At 38.0% G+C, this 22,971-nt stretch overlaps 1 protein-coding gene across 1 annotated transcript; it reads left to right on the forward strand.

Annotated features, from left to right (window-relative positions):
- The first annotated feature begins 700 nt into the window (after positions 1-700).
- SLC17A1 (solute carrier family 17 member 1) lies at positions 701-18,770 on the forward strand. The gene is made up of 11 exons (XM_058670257.1): positions 701-728; positions 2,162-2,334; positions 7,224-7,457; positions 7,542-7,629; positions 7,955-8,041; positions 10,405-10,523; positions 10,619-10,780; positions 12,078-12,210; positions 12,301-12,448; positions 15,812-15,902; positions 18,636-18,770. The coding sequence occupies exons 1-11, from the start codon at positions 701-703 to the stop codon at positions 18,768-18,770; spliced, it is 1,398 nt and encodes a 465-aa protein (XP_058526240.1).
- Positions 18,771-22,971: the final 4,201 nt, after the last annotated feature.

Raw genomic sequence — 22,971 nt, forward strand, 5'->3', positions numbered from 1 at the left:
GTTTGCACTGTGGTGGAGTGTAAATAGAAGGCTATGCCGTGTGCGTTGTGTGGTTTGCACATGTGCAGTGTATGTGATATTGTGATGAGTGCCTATGGGATTGTACATGTGGGGCATGTATGTGGGCAGGAGGATTGTTTTGTGCATTCCTCTTGTGGGTAGCTAGATGTGTGACCCTCCAAGTGGTTTGTATGTGTGTGTTTTAAAATAAATAGCAGCTCCTGAGGAGACCACAACGTCTGATGACAGTGGTTGACATACTGCAAATACTTTGCAAATCCTATCTTAAGATTTAGGTGTCTTGGGGCACCTGGTGGTCATATGAACATGTGATCAAATCATGAAGCATGGACTGACAGGGATAGGTTGGTGGTGAAGTTTAGTATCAAATTGTATCACTAGATACAGAATTCTGAGTTGGCAGTTGTATGTGTGTTCAACAGTTTTAAGGTTTTCTGCACATTTTTAATTGATCAAAAAATCAGTGAGTGAAATAACTGAAATAACAAAGCAAGCACACATGGAGTTAGATGAGCACTGTATGACACAGCAAGTTCCCCTTCAGTGCAGGTTTTCAGAGAGGAGTAGTGGGTGATGATTGGTCATAACCTATTTTATGATGATACTGCTTGCATTTTTCACTCACAGTGGATGAAGACCAAATTCTTCACTAAGAAAAGCAACATCAGCTCGCCCACAAATGGATAACCAGTTCCCTTCCAAGAAAGGTAGGGCTGTATTCTGAATTCTATTATCAGGCTTCCTCCTTCTTATATGACACCACATCTGGATGACATCATTACATTGGTGGAGATAGGTAAGGAGTCTTATGACGGTTCAGGAAAGGAGGTGAAAAAAATCACTCACCAATCAAAAACCCTTAGATAGAAAGATGCGGTGTGCCCTGCTGGTTCACGTTGAAACTATGTTTCCTACTTGTGCATGCTTATCAGTCACTTTCCAAAGAATATCAAAAAAGGTGCATAATTTGACTTTCATCTCAAAGGAAAGCTGCATCTGTGGAAGACCATGAAGCAGGGTGAGTGCTTGCACATATGGTTCATTAAACACTCGGAAACTACTTTAAGTCAGGTAGAAGATTAAGAATTAGTAATTAATACTACTGGTTTAGAGCTGTGTCTGTGTCATAGGGAACAAAGTCTCAGAAGAGTGGATAGACAATAGGTAACATGGTTTCTCAATTTATAAAGAAGTGAATAGCTTATTACATTCTGTACTTCTCCTTTAGCTCACTTTGTTATTTAGTTGCTTTCATATTTGAAATTTTCCAATTTCAGTTTTGGCCAAATACATATATCTGTGTGTGTATATGTACATATGTATCATAATGATCATAAAATCCTGAATAACATTGCAAAATTTAACATATTAGTAAAACAAATCTAAGAATTTGTAAAACATAAAATAAATCCACCAAAATTATGTCAGGTTTATTTTAGGAATCAAAGAGGGATGTAACATTAAGAAATGCATAAATGCTACTCCACGTAGAGAGAAAAATTACGTAACAATCTAATAATTCAAAACAATCTCTCATTGAAGTTAACATTTATTTACTATAGAAACTCCTAGTTAGCTGTGCATGTTTGGAAGATTGAATTCTGAGATGGCTCCCAAGACTCCCAAGCTCTCTTGTACTCTCTAGAGGGTTCAAGAACAGAGAATGCAGAGCCCAAAAAACCATGAGGATTATCTGAAGGTCTCAAGAACAATCTAACATTTTTCTAGTTTAACTTCAAAACTTTTATGGATCAATGACTCCTTTTACTCCCTGAACCCATGTGGGAGACCTGGAAGAGGCTCCTGGCTTTGAATCGTCTCAGCTACTTGGGGAGAGAATCAACGGACGGAAGATCTTCCTCTCTGTCTCTCCTCCTCTCTGTATATCTGACTTTGCAATAAAAATAAATGAATCTTTTAAGATAAAGTTTTATTGGACATTATAGCTGTAATTATATTTTAGAAGAAATGTAATGACTTCATTAGTCATGTTTCTTTCTGTTGAACGGTAATACGTCAAGGGCCACTAAGTTCAATAATTTAATACTTAGAGCTCAAAATCTCTGTGGCCTTCCCAAAAGCTAAACCATGATTTTGCTCAGCTCTATCAACAACTGAGATTTTGTGTTTTCCTTCCCAGGTCCAAGTTTCTGTTCCTTCCGATATGTGTTGGCACTCTTCATGCACTCTTGTAACGTTGTGGTAATGGCACAGCGCATGTGTCTGAGCCTCACAATGATAGCCATGGTGAACAACACTAATCTACGTGGTTTGCCTAACACCTCCACAGAGGATCACCCAGGTTACATAAAGGTACATCAAAACATAATCCGTAACTCCAGCCCTGCCAACTAATTGGTTTAAAAACTGAAAATTATCGATGAAACAATAAATGGCAGAATGTTGAACTTGTGACTGTTGCTGAAGGACTATACTGTTTTAACAGTATACGAGAAAATAGTGCTTTGTAGGGTAATGGGTGGTGGAGGGGGAATTCCACTGCCTATAGAACTGAAGAAAAAAAGAATTTAAAAATATACAGAAACAATTATAGAAAAAGAAGCTCAAGTTTTGTTATACCTTGCCAGTAGTGACCCAGACCAGCCTTCAAGGTTTCTGAAGGGCTTGCTGACTCAATCTTTCTATGCAAGGAAAAACAAAATTCAAGAGCCAGGACTTTTTTAGAATTGAGAAGTTTGTACAACAGCAAAGTGAAAACAGTTTAAACTAGAAGTGAAAGGTAAATACTTATTCTATCTTTCCTTTACACTTTAGAATAGCCCTATATTTAAATGTTTACATAATTAAAATATTTACTTATACATGTAAATCATTTAAATGTTTGATTAATCGATGAATTGCTATCTGTTAGAAGATTATAGACATAGGAAAAAATGAAAGAAGCTGGGACCAGCAATTTTTCACTCTATCCTTCCAGTGTTTGTTCATGACCATACAAGCAAATATGAACATGTTTCCTTATTTTCATCACTTGTTTTTATTAAAGCTAACGTTGCATATTAAATCACCTACACCATAATGTTTAATGTAATCATTATAATCAGATTCGGATATGACACATATTTGGGAAATCTGGGGATTTCAAATATCACTTATTAATCTGTTAAAGGCTTCAGTGGGAAAAATAGGCAGCATGTAATAAAACATAGGATAATAGCAGCAGAGAAATGAAAGCATTAACAAAGAATTAAAAGTAAACTAGAAATAAAGGAAACAACAACAGAAGTAAAATCCCATTAACAGGTTCATTCAGCAAAACTGAAGAGAGAACCAGGGAACATAAAGATAGGTTAGTGGAAAGTTCCTACAAGGAGAATGAAGCTGGGAAAAAAACACCTTATTATCTCAGGCATAATATATGCACAGCTAGAATACCAGGAAGAAAATAAAAGAGAAAGGATATTTGAAAAGGTAGTAATTAAGAAATTTCTAAAGGTAGTGGTAGAGAACTAACCATAAGCACAAGAAGCTCAAAGAGCACTTTAACAAAATTAAAAGCTATCAGAAAGAAGAAAAAAAAAGTCTAGGCATAGCTTATTTAAACTGCAAAACACCAAGATCAAAGAGACAACTTGAGCATCCCGGCATAATATATACAATAATATCTAAATTATAGCCAATGGAATTATCATCAATAGTAAGACAATAATGACTTTCTCAGGCCAAAACGTATGCATGGGCACACACAGATACACACAATATGCACACACATGTGACTGCACACACAACTTCAAGGAATTAATTACTAGCAGACCTGTCATGCAAAAATTGTTCTCAATGCTAGATTTTTAACTATACTGACAGCCTTTTGAAAAGTGACATAATTTCTATGTATGTCAGTCAAAAAATAGTTTTTCACATTTGATAAGAAATAACAATCTCAAAACATGCTAGCCACATGAAATTCTCCCTCAGTATAAAGTTAAAAGTAAGTGGGGGAAAAATAGTAAGTTTATATATATAGTTTAATATGTAACTATGAATACACTAAAAAAAGGAAAACTGTAACAGATGTACCGATTTTAAAATAGAATTTCTGGGCACAGAAAATTATCCAAGATAAAGAAGACACAATGTGATGATAAAGAGATCAATACACCAAGACGTAATTCCCAACACATATGTCCCTTACAACAGAGGAGCAAAATACAGAGATCAAAACCTAACTGAAAGAATAGACAGCAACACAGTTGGTAACTGATTTTCATTTTTTATATTTGCTTTTTTTCTCTTTCTCGATCTGTGTTTAATTCAGCATTTTATAATTCAATTTTCTCCTTTATTAGTGTGAGATTTTCTTTTTAAAGACAAATTATTTTAGTAATTTCTATAGGGTTCACAATATGTATTTTTTAAATAATCTAAATTTACTCCCAAACAACAGAATACTACATCATAAATAATGCAAACAACTTATCACGGACTAATCGTAATTCCTTTCTCCCATCTCTTTTGATATTATTATTCACTTTGTTTATTCATGCACTATAAACACCCAATATAAACTTTAAATGTTTATCTTTTAGATCAACTCCAAATGAAATAAGCTATATTTTCATTTATTCTTTTCTAATGATCTTCTTTTTCCCAAAAATCCACATTTCTGAGCTATATAAATATGCTTCTACATAAAACATTTTTAATGTATTTGGGGAGATTTACTTTTGATGTTAAATCTAAGAAGTATTTGCAACAATACAAGGTACAAAACAATCTATGTTTTTTATTAGAAGTATTGCTATTTTGGCTTTACAGTTAAAGTTATGATTCATCTGAATATCCGTGTATGTTACATTGCTGATCTTTTCTTACATGTGGATATATAAGTTTTCTAGCACAATTTATTGACAAAACTGTTCTAACTGAATGGCCTTTATATTTTTGTTGAAAATTAGTGGTTTGTGGATTAGTACTACTCATCGGACTTTAAGACATGTTATAAAGTTATGGTAAACAAAAACAAGACAATGTAGTATTTGTATAAAGAGAAGAAAATAAGTCAAGGAAGTAGAACAGAGATACATATATATATGAACTACTGATTTTTCAGGACACACAAAAAATACACATGAAATTAGAATTCATTAAAATTCATTGCAAGGTTAAGACCAAGTCTGGAGTAAATGTTAGCAAATTCTGCCTAATACAAAACCATTGTTAGAATCCAATACAAAGGAAACAGACCACCCTACACAGAAATAGGAAAAGGATGGAGCAGATATTTCACCAAGAAAGATATACAGTCAGCAAATACATAACAGGATATGCCAGAAGATTAGTTAGAAAAGCACAAGTGAAGTCCCCAGAAATACCTTACAATGCACAATTTCCAATGGTACAAGTTCCATAGAGTACATTGGTAGCAACTATTGCTGAGAATACAGAGGAACCAAGACTATTCTCTCTGCCCTTCTGGTGAGAATGAAAAATGGCATATCCACTGAGGAAAACACTTTGTAGTTCATAAGTGTACACTGAGGAAAACACTTTGTAGTTCATAACAAATTAAGTATACACTTACTGTGTAATGCAGTCATTCTGCTGCTCTGCATTTATTGAAGAATAATAAAAGGGTGTGCCAATACAGAGGTGTGTACATATTCATTATGCCCTGAAAAAAATTTTAATATATCAAGTGATCTTTTAATATGCATGTCTGCAGGCACACCTGATGTGCATAAGGGTAAAAACTTCATTCTTTGGGGCGTCTCCTGAGTAAAAAAAAAGATAACAAAATAAAAGATAAAAGATGCAAGCATACAACACGGCAATTAAGCTGCTGCTCAGGAAACCCACATACTGTATCTGTGTTTAAGTCCCAATTCTGATTTCCATTCCAGTTTCTTGCTAATGTACACTCTAGTAAACATCAGGTGATTACTCAAGTAACTGGGTCCCTGCCACCCACGTGGGAGACCTAACTTTAACTCCTGGCTCCTGACTCTGATCTGACTCAGTGTTTAAAATTGCTTTTACCAGTTTTAACAGTGCAGCCAAACTACAGAAGGCCCTCTAACGTGAAACTGACAATGGAATTCACTCTGTAGAGAATCAGGCCATACCAGGGCAAGAAGCAGAAGAGACATAGTCTTTTTCTCTCTGCTGTCCCTGTCCAGTTATTTCTACAGTTCAGAAAGAGACTTCTTGCTGCAGGTCCCCTCTAACACTGCTTTTCTCTTTGGGAGCAATTTGACAGACTGAAAGGTCTCCGTTTATATCGGTGTCTCCCGTCCCGCGGAAGAAATCACCCGACACTGGAGATTGTCCGAGGCGCTTTATTGAGAGCTTCCGTCAATTCCGTTAAAACCATTAACCAGCCACATTCCGTTAAAACCGTTATGCAGAAGCCCCTCCCCTCCCCTCCCCCAAAGCCTCTGGCTTATCTATCAATCCTATCTAATCAGCTTACACACCCAAGGCATGCTGTAAAGGGCCAATCACAGGACACTTCCAAGACTCCAAGAGGCAGTAGGGTCCAGGCATCATCTTAGGGCAGGGCATTGTCAGTGCCCCCAACACATGTAGATGAGCTTGAATAAGTGGAAGAATTAGGGGAAGGGAACAAAAATTATCCATCCCAGTATCTGCAAGGCTCTGGAGGAGAGTTCACACACAGATTGGAACACTCAAGCTGATTACTAGTGTCTCTGGCATGACAGTTATTGCAGATGCAACTAGTGTCATGGCTGAGAGGACTTTACATTATAGAGGGTGAACATCTCCAATCCAAAATCTTAAGTGACCCAAAATCTGATTTGGGGGAGGGAGGCGTTGACATGGTGCCATGAGTGAAAAATAATGGGTCACAATTCAGACACAGAAAAAGCACTGTATAAACTTACCTTCTGCCTGTGTATATAAGGTATATACAAATACAAATGAATTTGGGGTTTAGATTTGAGTTTCATTCCTAAAAAATTCAATAATGCATGTATGCCAATATCATAAAACTAAAAAAAATTCTGAAATCTATAATACTTCTGATCCATTCCAAGCATCTTGGTTAGGGTTACTTAATCTGCAGTAGGAAACACAAGTGAGAAAAAGAATAATTCTATATCGTGATGTTACAAATGAACCAAATGTGGAGCTAAGTTAAGGTCAGTTTCCCTAAATTCCTGAACATCACAAGGAAGTCTGATTGCGTTACATGGTTCTACCTGTCTCTCTTTGTCTCATAGAACCCTGTCTATGATTGGAGTCCTGATATCCAGGGAATCATCCTCAGCGCCATTTTGTACGGCACATTCATCATTCAAATTCCTGTTGGATACCTCTCTGGAATATACCCCATAAAGAAAATTATTGGCTTTGCATTACTCCTGAGCTCTCTATTCAGCCTGTTCATCCCACTAGCTGCTGAAGTTGGAGAAACTTGGATCATTGCATGCAGAGTACTCCAAGGAATATCGCAGGTATTAAGATAATGCAAATACTGAACAGCCCTTAAATTCATAGAAAGTATCAGAAGTAAAGTGTCCCGATATTTCTCGTTTCAGGGGACAGCAACAACAGCACAGCATGAAATATGGGTCAAATGGGCTCCTCCCTTGGAACGGAGCAGTCTTACCTCTATTAGTCTATCAGGTGACACAGATGGTTGATTCCCACTTTCATTTCATTGCATCGTGTTCTTTCATAGAGCCATAAGAAACATGTTTTAAGCTGTCAAGAGCTTTGGAAATCACCTAATCCTAGACTTCTTACTTAAAAAGGAAGAAAGAATTCTCTAGCGAGATGAAGCAGTGTCTCAACAATAGAAAAAAGAAAAAAAAAAGAGAAAAATTCTGCTCAGTGTTTTGCTGTACAAATGTCCATCACAGGAAGTTGTATCACTGCTGGGTAGGGACACGTTAGCTCTGCTTTCAGACATCTGCATTAATGAAAAGTCTCCGCTGTGCATTTGGATTAGGGTTTCTGCTGGGTCCATTCATTGTCCTGCTTGTGACGGGGATCATCTGTGACTCTCTGGGCTGGCCCATGGTCTTCTACATTTTTGGTGAGTCTCTTTCCGTAAAATTCAATTTTGACTTTGAATTTAAGAATCAAAAACTAGAAGTAAAAACCTAGCATAATAATGTATATGAAGTTCATATTAAAAATCTTAAATTCCACTGGAGGATAGAGAGAAGTTAGCATTCACAGAGGTCTTACTAGAAACAAGGCATGATGCTCAAAATTGCAAGTGTATTTTTGCACATAACTTCCCATTTATACAATACCAATAGCTTATGATAGCTCCAACTACTTTATTTGAAGCTTAGAGAAATGGATGATCAGAACAATTTTTCAGACTCCAGGAAGATAATATGATGAATGCATTACTTCCACCCAAAGCATGATATGGATCAATGTCCAATAATCAAATATATTATTTTTTAAAATATTTACTTATTTAGGAAAGAATCACAGAGACAGAGAAAGATTTTCCATTTGCTGTTTTATTCCCCTGATGGTCACTATGGCCTGGACTGAGCCAGGCTGATGCCAGATAGCAGGAGCTTCACTGAGATCTCTCCTGGGATGGCAGGGGCCCCAAAACTTAAAAACTCAAAGCAGTCTTGCACTGCTTTTTCCAGGTTATTAGCAGGGAGCTGGATGGGAGGTAGAATGGCTGATTCACCAACTGGTACCCACATGGATGACAGCATCCACAAGCGATGGTTTTACCCATTACCTCACAATACAAGGGTTACATGTAACTGAAATTTGTGAAAAGTGCAATAAAAATCATGAAGACTCAAGATTTTCAAGTGGATTTATATATTCACTTCTGACTTTCAAATCTTGGTTTGAGATTTGAAGATGAAGGAATGCTAGATGGGTGCTATTTTACCCATTTTCAAAATTTATGTATTTATTTGAAGGGCAGAATTACAGAGAGAGAGAATTTTCCATCTGCTGGTTCACTTTCCAAGTGACCACAATGGCTGGGTCTGCCTAGGCCAAGGCCAAGGCCAGAAACCAGTAGCTTATTCTGAGTTTCCCAAATAGGTGGCAGGGATCCAAGCATCTAGACCATCTTTCCCTGCTTTCCCAGCAGCATTAGCAGGGAGCTGCACTGAAAAGTGGAGCAGCAAGGCTGATGTGATAACACAGTATGCTAATCCTCCACCCTGCTGTACCAGCATCCTATGTGGGCGCTGTTTGTAGTCTCAGATGCTGCACTTCCAATCCAGCTCTCTGCTTCTATTTGTGTAGAAGGTATGCATAAAGTATAGAAGACCTCTCTCTATCTCTCTTTCTCTCTATATAATTCTACCTTTCACATAGATTTTTAAAAATAATCTTTAAAAAGGGGGGTTTCTAAAAAAACTGGAACTAAGTGGAAAGGAAAACTTGGCAACAAACGTCTAATGGAACTACAGTATCAAGCATCACTTCTAACATTTTCTTGTGATTCTTTGTTGTAACATTTTCAGGCGTGTCCTTCTTATTTCACTCTGACTCCCTGCCTGTATCAGACTTCCCTCTTCTGGCCATTCCTTTTCAGTTTCTTTTGTAACTTATCCTCTTTTGCTTGGCACTAATTTTTGTATTTCTTGAAAGCTTGGCTCCACTCTCCTCTTCTAGGGTTCTATTCCCTCCCTAGATGATGTAATGTGTGCTTAAAAGTCAGTTACCACTTAATAACTGTGTGTACCTGGGCAAGTAATTTGAAGTCTAGAGTCTAATTTTTCATGTTTGAAAAAGAAATAATAATGATATTCTGTGATTTTTTTTAAGAACGAACATGATTCTTTGTCCACTGGAAAATTAACTCCAGGAAGGCAGGGATTTTTTTTGTTTCATTCATATCCTCAATATCTGGAAAAGCACCACCTCGGTATCCCATGATCAGATAATCGATGTTTGTCTAATGGATGAATGGATTTCTAGAAGACTGACTGGTGAACACTACATCCTCTGTGTCCTAATAGGATTCCTCATGGTCAGGTTGTTAGATAAACATTTTAGAAACAATAAAAAAATGCGGTAATTGTTATAGCCTTTGGATTATTTCCAATGCTCAGGTAATATCTCAGGAACATGGCATAGACCAAGTGCTCAAAACTGAAAACTAACTAGATGGTGTGAACTCAGCTTTGCCATACTCTCCTGGAGTAACACGGTTAGGAGCAGGGAGGCCCGCTGTCATGAATGCGGGTCAGAAGACTTGCCACCATTTCTGTAACATTCATTCTTCATTAGGGAGGCAACTATAGATACAAGAAGGGTTATGATAAATAGGAGTCTATTGCAAAGTTTCAAAGCAGAAAGGGGAGGTCCATCTTCTTGGACTGACATGTTAAAAATGCTTGAATGAACAGAAGATCCAATACAGAGAGAAACTTCCAGCCCTAACATATCCTGCTTTGATAGGTGCTTGTGGCTGCACACTAAGTCTTCTCTGGTTCATTCTGTTTTATGATGATCCCAAGAATCACCCATGTGTAAGCATCAATGAGAAGGAATACATCACGTCTTCCCTCATCCAGCAGGTAGAACACAGAATTGGCATCTCCTAGATTCTACTACAAATGAACTGTTTTCCAGATTATTCTAGTAGGCTAATGATTCATAAATTCCTTTCCAGGTGAGCTCTACGAGACCATCTCTGCCAATCATGGCTATAATTAAGTCTCTTCCACTCTGGGCCATTTCTTTCAGTAGTTTTGCTTACTTATGGACGTATAACATATTGATTCTATATAGCCCAACGTTTATCAACTCCATGCTTCATGTTAACATAAGAGAGGTAAGTGTACCATCTGTTCTTTTTTTCAACTTTACAAAGGACTCTTACTTCCTGTCATTAGTAGGTAGAGGCTCAGCTCTTGCTTGTCCCCTACACCATTTAGGTAATCTATTATTTTCTTAGTTATTTATTTTTGTCTACCTGAAAGGCAAAGAAACACACAGACAGACACAGATCTTTCTTCTACTATTCCTGTCCCCTAAACCTACAGTAGTCAGGGGTGGTCTGAGTCAAATCTAGGAGCTAGGAAATCCATCTGAGTCTCCCATATGGGTGGTAGGAGTCTAAGCACTTTCCCTCCCTTCCCCCTCCCATACATTAATACAAAGTTGCATCAGAATTAGAGTTGTCTGGGCTTGATTGAATTCGCACTCTGAGAAGAATGCAGGTGTTGCTAGTAGTCCTCTAAACTGTTGTGCCACAACACTTTACCCTTTTACCAGGAGAATAAAAATTCTGAATTTTTACACAAATATTGCCTAGCATATAAAGTGTTAGTATAGACATAGTGTCTGACACTCCAGCACCAATCATTTGAACTCAGGACCCACACATTCCCTACCTCCCACTCACTGCATTTGTTTATTGCCTTGAGCTCTGTACCACCATTCTCTGTGGGGACTGGAGTTCTTCCCTGAAGATAAATCTTGTCTATTTTCTCTTCTGAAGTAAGGCAATGAGTCTTCTAAAGTAAACTCTAGATTTGCGCATTGTTTTGAAAGGACTGACACCCCTTGGCTTCAGTGCATGTTCCTCTTTTCTGGTACTGTAATAACCAGACAGAACTTCTTTAGAAATAGAATCTGCATGTGCTACTTTGTAGCATTCTGTAATAAATGTCCAGAAGCCCAGAAATGGGCTGGCATAACTGTAGGTCATAAAGATTCTCTGTGAGTCACGTTTGTCTTCCATGAAGCCACCAATTTGTTTCAAGGATTAGCAGCAAATGGTTCAGAGTGGCATCTGCTGTGCATTTGGTTCCACTTTTTGGCCTCTTACTAGTTTCCTGAGGGCTGTCGTTTCTCATTTCAAATATGGTCTTCCTCTGGGTTATCCAGTGCTTTCAGGTGCCATAAGATTAAAAGCAGAAATCCAGATTGTGACAGATCTGATAATCAACATTATTTTTTTCTATCTGTTCAGGAATGTGGCTCCAGTAGTAATTTCAGTGTTGTATGTTGATAGATTTCTATGTGAAAGTTCCTATTTTGTGGATGCTGAACTTCAATTTGAGGACTGTTGTGTTTATGAGAACTGCTTCACAATCACACTTACTCTCAGAATGTTTCCTTCTCAGAATGGTATACTGTCCAGTCTCCCCTTCTTGCTTGCATGGATTTGTGGTATCATAGCAGGTCACGCAGCCGACTTGCTTTCTTCAAAGAATGTTCTCAGCCTAACTGCTGTTCGGAAACTCTTCACTGCAATGGGTAAGGAAGAGTCAGGGTACTTGAGCCTTTGAAGGAATGTCACCTGCATGTTCAAGATGCACCTAAATGGCTGTCTGAATCCCTCCTTAGGACTTCTCTTGCCTTCGATCTTCAGCATGTGCCTGCTCTACCTGAGTTACAGCTTCTCCAGCACTATTGCTTTTCTGATACTTGCAAATGCAACAAGCAGCTTGTGTCTTGCTGGAACACTTATCAATGCATTGGATATTGCTCCCAGGTAGGGCTTTGTTAAAATTTATTTAATTCTTATTAACAAAATTGCATATATATTTATTCTGCACACACACATGATGGTTTGAAATATAAATGCACTATGCAATGGCTAAGTGGAGCTAATCAGTGTATATGTTAGCTCCCGTGCTTTTTATAGTATGAATACATAAGTTTTTCTTAGCAATTTTTAAAAATGTAATACACTATCAATTATAATGTCCATATTGTATAATAGATTTCTCAAATTTATTCCTCCTAACTGGACATTCATAGCCCTAAAAAGCCCTCAAGCCCCACCCTTTAGCTCCTCCTAACCACCAATATACTCTATGAATTCAACTGCAGTCAATTTAGGAGTGCAGATCTCTCTTCAACACACCAATTTAATTTCCTTTGGATCTATGTCAAGTAGCAGGATTGCTGGATCACTTGGAAGTTCCTTTTTTAATATTTTGGAGAATCACCATACTGTTTTCTATAATTATGTAGTAATCCACAATACCACTTACATCAGGACAAGTACTCACCTCCTTGATGTTGCTTGCTTTGCCTATATATAGGAGTAATAGAGGAGTAACAAGAGAATGATTACCTTAAGAGTTGTTAAGAGGGTTCAACAAGTTAATGTAAGCTAAATACATAAAATAGCACCTGGCACATAGCAAATTCTGTAATAAGTGTTTGTTGCTTCAATATTAGTGACATCTATCTGCATGTTTATATACTATCAATCCTCATGATAACCATTGGCAAATATTTTATTACTAACATAAACCAGAAACCAACTAATTGCTCTTTCTAACATGCAAAAAAAGGAAATCACCGTTAACTCAAATATCTATGCAACAAAATTTTCCTTCAAGAATTAAGATAAAACAGAAACACTTAAAAGCAAATGGAAAGAATTTATTAATAACTGACCTCCAATAAAAGAATTACAAAATGGAAATTATTCAGGCAAAAGTGAAATAATCAAAGGTTGGAGCCACTGCATTAGCAAAGCAAAAACAGTGATATGTTATAGGGGTATAACATATACATGAATTCAAATACATAAAAGTTGAGAGAGTCTAAGTGAATTAAAATGTTACCATGTTAAAATGAACAAGTAAAAATACTACTGTAGACTTATAAATGTCCAGTATATATGTTTTATTCTCTAGCACAGTAAAGCTATAAAGGAAATGTTACTAGTAAAAGAAAAAGTAAGTAATAAAAAAGTCAAAAATAAAGTTAAAAAGGAATATATGCTAAATACAAGTCCAATGGGTATCATTTGCAATATTGAATGTACTAGGGATAGATAGGATAGAAATGAAATTGAAAAGAAATAAAATGAAAAGACAATTAAAAGAAAGTACACTAAAAATTTGATTTTAACGGCGACACATTATGAGAAATACAACCTATTCAGTATTTTTTTTTTAAGATTTTTGTTTTATTGGAAAGGCAGATATGCAGAGAGGAGGAGAGACAGAGAGAAAGATCTATCTGGTGGTGCACTCCCCAAGTGGCCGCAATGGCTGGAGCTGAACCAATCTGAAGCCAGGAACCTGGAGTCTCTTCCAGGTCTCCCACGCAGGTGCAGGGTCCCAAAGCTTTGGACCGTCCTCGACTGCTTTCCCAGGCCACAAGCAGGGAGCTGGATAGGAAGTGGAGCTGCAGGGATTAGAACCGGCGCTCATATGGGATCCCGGGGCTTTCAAGGCGAGGACTTAGCCGCTAGGCCACGCCGCCGGGACCCATACATTCATCTTAATAGTTGCCAGAAGCCCCGAGGAAAGGTTGGTTTCTTCAGTAAATGTTGGGTCAATTGTATATTTGTACTAGAAAAACAGAAGAATCTTGATCCCTACATCATCATAAGGAAAAAATATGTGAAGCTGACATTGAAGTATTTTGTGTTAAATCTTTGCTTTCAAATATAATTTCTCACTTGAGAGTGGAACAATGCCTAGCTCACACACTAAGTACTATAATCATGTTATATCAATAATAATTGATAGGGGCTGGTATGATGACTCAACTGACTAACCCTCCACCTTCAAGCACCAACATTCTTTTTTTTTTAAATTAACTTTATTCATTAATTACATTGCGTTGTAATTTCATAGGAACTGGGATTGTCCCCCAACTTCCCCACACCCTCCCCCCATGGTGGGTTCACCACCCTGTTGCGTAACCATAGTTCAAGTTCAGTTGAGATTCCTTCTTAGCAAGCATATGCCAAGCATAGAGTCCAGCATCTTATAGTCCAGTCAAGTCCAACTACTTATTGGGGAGACCCTCTCTGGTCTGAGGGCAGAGCCAGCAGAGTATCATCCTGATCAAATAAAAGCACTAACATATTATCAGCAACAATTAACATCGGTATGGAATTAATTGACATAGTATTGAGTAGCCAACATGTTAAAAATAAATGCGATTTCTGAACCACATTCTGTGACCACCCCATTCACATTTCCATTTTAGTTTATATACTACATATGACATAACATCCATAACATAACATGTTATGCATAACATCATATCTTCTTAAATTAAGGCGAACATGTGGTATCTAACCCTTGGGATTGGCTCATTTCCCTTAGCATTATGGTTTCCAGTTTGGCCCATTTGGCCACAAAGAACTGCATTTTGTTTTTTTTTTTTTAATAGCTGAGTAGTATTCCGTGGAGTAGATGAACCATAGCTTTCTCATCCAATCTTCTGTTGATAGGCATTTTGGTTGTTTCCATGTTTTTGCAATTACTGATTGTGCAGCTATGAACATAGGAGTGCATGTTGGTTTCTCGTAAAACAGGCAAGCACCAACATTCTATATGGGTGCCATTTTATGTCCTGGCTACTCCACCTCCCAACCAGCTCTCTGCTTGTGGCCTGGGAAAGCAGTCTAGGATGACTCAAAGCCTTGGAACCCTGTACCCTCTTGGGAGACACAAAAGAAACTCTGGACTCCTGGCCTCGGATTGGCTGAGTTCCAGCCATTGCAGCTACCTGGGGAGTGAACCAGCAAATGAAAGATCTTTCTCTCTGTGTATTCTTTTCTCTGTAAATCTGCCTTTCCAATAAAAATAAATAGATCTTTAAAAAATAGAAGTTTCTTAATTCAACCAGGTTTCATGCTAAGAGGACACCATTTTCTTAAGTGTGATCTACATAAATATCAAGTTTTAGACTCCAGGGCAACTTGAAAGTTACTTTTATTTATCTACATTTTCTGATTTGTTTTGTAAAATAATTTAAGATGTAGGAAGAATCTGTTCACAAACTCATCAGTTACTTCTCTTAAACTTCATTTGATCAGGTTGTTTGTCCTGCAGCACGTGTACAACTTTACATCTGTGTATTATCATTATTTATTTAGGTATTATGCATTTCTCAAAGGAGTTACAGCCGTAATTGGAATGACAGGAGGAATAATTTCTTCCACATTGACTGGATTGTTCCTTAGCCAGGTAATACATACATAAACAATGGTAATTAGTTTCTAATATTAATTATACAGTGAAAGAGGCAGTGTATCTGTGGAAAGTTGTGGAGATGCCAGCAGGAAGTGAATCATGAGTTTCTGTATTCTATGAAAAAAATTTTGTCAAGTCAGGCATTCCTCCAAATATAGAAGGCAGCACAATGTTTCTCATTACACCTCAGTTATTCTGGGGACTATTTAACCATTGGTCACTGGAATTTCCACAATTTCAAGAATTTAGTATGTTGGGGGCCCAGCATTGAGGCACAGTATGTTAATCCTGTGATGCTAGCATATCATATGAAATCCGTTCAACACCAAGCTTCTCCATTTTTGACCCAGCTCCCTTTTAACATGTCTGGGAAAGCATTTAATGGCTTTGGTTTCCTACCACAAATGTAGAGACCTTGGTGGAGCTCTGGGCTCATGGTTTCATTTGTTGCAGCCATTTGTGGACTCTCTTAACTCTGTCTCTGTCTCTCCCTCTTTCTCTGTGTATGTATGTGTATAGCTCTACCTATCAAAAGCAAACTTTTTACTCTACCTTTCAAAGAAAATGAATCTTTTGGAAAGATAATGAATATGTGGTTTAGTTAAAACAAATGTTCAACAGGTGAGTATTAACAGATTAACAGTATATAGTTTTGCCAGGAACAGAATGAGAACTCTGGGGCAGGAATAGAGAGAGTTGAAGAATGAACAAAAGAGTTACTTTTATGAAGGCAGACCTCCATTTCTGTAAGTTTTATGGACAAATTTACCTGAAGATATTCTGTTTACACATCAAGCGTTAGTAGCTATTTTAAATACGTGTTTCATCTCAAAAAGCAAGATAAAAGAAAACTTTAGAGATCAAAAAGGAAAAAAGATTTTAATTTCAGAGAGAAAAATGGCTGTTTTAGACACTGGCTGCCCTTCGTGAGTCTGTGCTCATTTCTGGGTAGCCTGGGGATTCTATCAACAGGCAAGATCAAATACACTGGCTTCTTGGAGGATGGTATCCACGGTGCCTAACATGATGTTTTTGTGATCTGGCCAGGTAGTGAGCAATGATTACTCTCAGGTTGAAACATGATGTTCTATTAGTGACTTCCATACAGACATTTTATGTTCATATTTGAAGTCATCACAGGTGGAACAAGATAATTACAACATATGGGGCCACAATCCAAACTGTAGACTTTACTCTGGCACTTGGATGACTTTTATCTTGCAAGTGTTCCTTGCTTTTGTTTTTGTTTTTTACATTTATAGTTGTAAATCAAAAAGTGTAGCAGAGCTTTTCACAGTCTCACAAGAGGTAGAGGGACAAAAATAAGTCCTATGTCAAACACCTGTAAGAATTTTGCAGAGTTGAGAATCAAGTGTCCGAGAAAGAAGTGTACCCAAAAGAAGTGCACTCAAAAGATTGTTTCAAAGGCAATGATGCCAAGACTAGAAAGTGACTGATAGGATGAGAATAAAAGGACCTACAAAAAACCTAAGTGCTAGCACAAGGAATATTATCAGACAAGAAATTCAAATAGCAATGGTGGCACGAAAATCTGACAACCTCTATCCACTTGTAGAATTCAAATTGGTGTTTGTTTACAAGATTAAAAGTAAAAACATTGTGAGCTCCAAAGTCCAAACAGTGTTGTAGCTGCTTCATCTCTACAAGATCTTCAATGCCATTTTTGTCAAAGTCAACAGGCTTCACTGACACACTGAGGATTGTGGAATCATGTATTGCAGGATGATACACAATCAGAAATCAATAATTAACCAATTTAGAAGTGCAGCTATGACAAAAGCAATAAGATGTGAATTATCTTAGCAATTAACAATCTGATTATCCATATTTCAGTAAATATGGCATCAACTGAATGGAAGATCTGATTTAATAAGATCTATTCTGTTGGGTAACCTCCAAGAATGCAAATAACTTCCCATGGCCCTTCAAATTATTGTTGCTATGAGAATGGAATGAAGGACATAAGACTTTATAGATAAATGATTATAGATAAATGATTATAGATAAATGGTTTGGGGACTGTGTCAGAGATGGTATAAATTTATACAAATAGTTTCCTAAAACTTGACGTGGTAGTCTAGTGGCTAAAGTCCTCGCCTTGCACACACTGGGATCCCATATGGGAACCAGTTCTAATCCAGGAAGCCCATTCTTCATTCTGCTCCCTGCTTGAGGCCTGGGAAAGCAGTCAAGCATGACCCAAAGCCTTGAGACTCTATACCCACATGGGGGACACCAAGGAGGTGCCTGGCTCCTGGCTCCTGGCTTCAGATTGGCTCAGCTCCAGCCATTGCATCTGCTTGGGGAGTGAGTAAATTGATGGAAGATCTTCCTCTCTGTCTCTCCTCCTCTCTGTATATCTGATTTTCCAATGAAAATACATAAATCTTTCAAAAATAATTTCCTAATATTATATAAAAGACAAAACATAAAAGGTTAAAAGATATCATTGTAGTATTTTAATTTACAAAGTCACATATCTAAGAATAAATTTAATGAATGATTCGTATGATATCCATATGGAAAATGAGAGATATTAGGGAAAATCTAAGTAAATGAAAGGAAATGCCATTTTCACATACTGAAAGTCTTAACTGCAGAATGTCTCCTGTCCTGCTCTATAATTTTTAGATTCAGTGCGATAGAATTGAAATCCTAATTTACATGATTTGTAATGTACAATTACTTTGCATTTTAACTCCTCAGGACCCAGAATCTTCGTGGTTCAAAATCTTCCTCCTGATGTCTGCCATTAATGTGATAAGCCTGATTTTCTACCTTATATTTGCTAAAGCAGAAATTCAAGACTGGGCTAAGGAAAAACAACATACACAGTTCTGAAGGTGAGAAATTATCACGTTGAGGAAAATATTTGAAACTGGCAATGTAGAAGAGAGAATAAAGATCACTGTTGAGATGGTGAGAAACAGAGGTTACAGGATTGGGAGGTAGGGAAAATCCCCGTTTAGCCTGAGAGATGAGACATCCCAGCAGAAATGCCATGCCATTCACACACGCTGCTCTGGAGTTTCAGGGTGATGGAAGAGCTTGGGAGACTGTGGCTTTCTGACATTAAATGGTAAGAAAGAAGAAGTTTGCAACTGAAATTGGAATGGTGTTCACTGAAGAAGAAACGCTTAGGAAACTTATTTAGGAGACATGAAAAAGACATGAGTGAGTGCATATTTGGCAGGTGTTACCAAGGAACTAAACCATGAATGGTCCAAAACTTCACTAAGTTAGGCTTGATGGGGAAAGAGAGTCAGGAACACAGTGAAGATGTTCAGGTTTAGACATGATGGATTTGTAACTGGGACATCCGTGGTGGGCATACACACAAAAGCGGATAGCCTAGTTATGGAGCTCTCAGACACAGTGATATTTAGAGACCTGACATAGAAGGTAGAGGCAAAAAAAAAAAAAAAAAAAGATTAGAAACTGGCTGATACAACAATAAAATGATGTGGGAACACTCAGGAAGCCTCTGCAGAACCCCTGCTAAAAGAAGCAAGTTGTGGTCAGCGTGAGCTTCTTTTGAAACTGCTCCTGAGGGTGGAGTGAACACGGATTTTGGCAATCAGTGAATTGTTGGGGGATTTAGACCTGATGACATATGTTCGTTGCACACTCCCCATTTTACTTCATGCTGTGTTGTCACCACTGTCACTGATGAGAGAGGAGGTCATCTTGCTTCACAGAAATACTATAAGAATGTGGATTATATTTTCACCTGAGCACCTACTGTGCTGGAGTAAGGCTGGTCAGCATTTTGTATAAAAGGATACAAAAAGTTACGGGACAGTCACATCTATTTGGCCTAGTGGTTAAGACACCCAGGATACCTGAACGCATAAAGGAGTGCCAGGATTTGAGTTCCAACTCTGCTTCCAATTCCAGCTTCTGACAAACACAGACTTTGGGTGCCTGAAAGACCTAACTTGAGTTCTCAGCTTCTGACTTTGCCTTGGCCCCGTTTCAGTCAATGCAGCCATTTGAGGAGTGATCAATGAATAGGAACTCTGTCTCTCTGTCTATTCTTATGCCTCCCAAATATAACAATAATATTTTTTAAAGCCCTACATGGGGGTTGGTGTTGTAATGCAACTGGTTAAGTCACTGTGAGGAATGCCGTCAACCCATACTAGAGTGTCAGCTATAATTCTAGCTATTCCACTTTGAATCCTGCTCCCTGCTGGTGCTCTTGGGTAGGGCAGATGATGGTTCCAGTTCTTGAATTCCTGCCATACATGTGAGACTCAGATTGAGTTCTTGGCTTTTGGCTTCAGCCTGGCTTAGTCATTCAGTGAATGACCAGCAGATTAAATACTGGCTTCTCTTCCTCTCTCACTGTTTTACTCTGTCATTCTGCCTTTCAAATGAACAAAATAAATGTATTTAAACTTTCTGTACTAGAAGTAACATAAATTAAAAGTTATATCTGCTATTTGTAAATTTTTAAAAAAATTTTGCATGCTATTTTGCATTGACATTAATAGATTTTGTTATCAATAGATTTAGGTGAACAGATTTGGATCTACAAAGCGCAGAAGTTGGCCAGCATCGTGGGGCAGCATATTAGGCCATGAGTTGGGATGCTTGCATTCTATAGCAGAGTGCTGGCTTGACTCCAGGTTGCTCTGATTTCTATCTAGCTCCCTGATAGTGCACCTGCAAGTCAACAGATAATGGCTCAAGTACTTTGATCCCTACTACCTGGGTGGGAGACCCAGCTTGAATTCTAAACTCCTGGCTTTGGTCTGACCCAGCCATAGCAGTAGCTGTCATTTGGGCAATGAAACAGAATATAAATGATCCTCTCTCTACTTGTGTTTTCCCTCTGTCACTTTGCCTTTCAAACAAATAAATAAAAAACATCTTTAAAAAGAGCAGTAGAGTGTGAGGTTCCCTGGTTTCATGAAAGTTCAGGGATGATGGGAAATGTTCTCTTCACCTGTTTTAACAATGAGTGAACTCGGTCATTTCACAGGGTCAGAACCGCAGCCACCAGACCTGTGGGAAGCTAAATCCAGGACGGTGCAGCACTTGAATCCTCCAGTGAGTTTGTCAATAACTATCTCAACCAATAGATGCTGTGGGCAGCCTTGCTGTCATCCACAGGAAGTGAACTCTTGCAGAGACAAAGGGTGTGAAACTGTCTCCTTCCAGACAAGCCACAGTCTCTTTTCAGTAATTTTAGTTCTCTAGACTTTAAATAAATGACTTAGTGAGTGGTTATTTTCTCAGTGATTTTTTTTTTCACCAACATTTCTTTTAAAAAGTAATTCAACTTCCTAAATACCAATTTATAACAAAATAAACTTTATACATTTATATCTTTTTCTGGATTTAATATTTACTCTCTGGTATTACTGGGACCAGTTATCTAATATATTTATGGGTATAAATGTTGAATATGTTCAAATATCAGACAGTTTAAGTATACTTTGCCATTTTAATTTTTGAAAACATTCTTCTTCCCGAAAAGTGCATGCAATTGCACTCAAGCTGTTTAGGAGAAATTCAGTTATACATGAAAACGCATCTCACTGTAAGACTGCACACACTGCTCTAAGTTAGTATCCTTCCACTGAGTGCCACAGGTGCTTTGTGTACTTTTAGTGCTTTTCTTGCAACATTTAAGATTTTTAGTTGGTATTTTCTTTTCTAAATTTTTATTATTTTCATTTCATTTGAAAGGGAAGAAGAGAAGAAGAGGTTGATTTATTCCCCACATGCCCACAACAGCTGCTTACAGGAGCTCAGACAGAATTCCATTCATTTCTCCTAGGCAGATTTCAGATACCCAAGTCCTGGAGCCATCATCTGCTGCCTCCCAGGGTGTACATTAGCAGGAAACTGGGTTGGAAACAGAGTAACTCAGATTCCATCCAGGCATCCTAAAATTGGATACAGCATCCCAAGCAGTGACGTAATTGCTATTACATACTCCTGTATTTTTTTTCACTCCTGCATTTTCTTAATGTGATGTTTATTCATTGTATTTTCTTACAAGTATAAATCGGGATGTGGAAAAGATATTGTTTGAATATACTTAATTTTTTAATGGAGAACTTCACTCTGGCTAAATTACTTTATCAACATGGTCTGTAAGTTGATTCGTGGCTTTTCAGATGAATGAGTTCATTGCTGGCAAACAACTGAGCCTTTTCCATTTCCCTTTAAACTGGCTCAGTAAAGAAATATCTTCTGGTTTTTACTTCATTTTAAAAACCTCTGTTAGTGGGTCCAGTACAGCAGCTTTGTGGCAAAAGTGCTTGCCTTGTTTGAGCTGGGATCCTATATGGACACCAGTTCTAACTCCCATGGCCTTGCTTTCCATTCAGCTCCCTGCTTGTGGCCGAGAAAGCAGTGGAGGATAACCCAAAGTCTTGGGATTCTGCACTCACATGGGAGACCTGGAAGAGACTCTGGGCTCCTGCCCTCAGATCAGCTCAGCTCTGGCCATTGTGGCCACTTGGGGAGTAAACCAGTGGATGGAAGATCTTCCTCTCTTTCTTCCTCTCTGTGTATCGGACTTTCCAATAAAAATAAAATAAAATAATTTTAAAAACATAAAAATCTCTCTTAGTTAATAGAAGTCTTGTTGTCACTTTAAGTAGAAAATCACATTCCTACAACAAGTGTGCGATGCCTTCCCTGTCTGGCTGGGACAAGTGGCATGAATTGTCTTTTTCAGGGAAAGGGAGGTACTCACTTCCTTCTGTCTTGCTCTTCTCTTCCACCAGGGTGCTAATATTATCTACGACCAAAGTGAGAAGGGCGGAGAATCTGGCATATGGATTTCTTACATCTCTGGCCCCTTTCAGAGCCTGGGTGGTCAGATGCGAGAGGCAGCTCTTCCCATCATGTTCCTGGCAGACGATGCACTTGGTTCTTCCAGCTGTCCCTCTCTTCTCATGTATCAACTTCCTGACACATAGGTCTCTGGAGACATTCCATCACCCTTGCTACTTGGGCCTTGGGCTCAGATATTCTGTATGACTTAGGTCTAAGCTATGGGAAGCATTTTCTAGCCCAGTGG

Source organism: Ochotona princeps, chromosome 1, assembly GCF_030435755.1.
Source record: "Ochotona princeps isolate mOchPri1 chromosome 1, mOchPri1.hap1, whole genome shotgun sequence".
In the NCBI taxonomy this organism is placed as follows: Eukaryota; Metazoa; Chordata; class Mammalia; order Lagomorpha; family Ochotonidae; genus Ochotona; species Ochotona princeps.

Coding starts and splice junctions, on each gene's coding strand:
- SLC17A1 (XM_058670257.1), top strand. CDS start 701: ATGGATAACCAGTTCCCTTCCAAGAAAG. Junction 729..2,161: donor CCAGTTCCCTTCCAAGAAAG/GTAGGGCTGTAT, acceptor TTTCCTTCCCAG/GTCCAAGTTTCTGTTCCTTC. Junction 2,335..7,223: donor ATCACCCAGGTTACATAAAG/GTACATCAAAAC, acceptor TTTGTCTCATAG/AACCCTGTCTATGATTGGAG.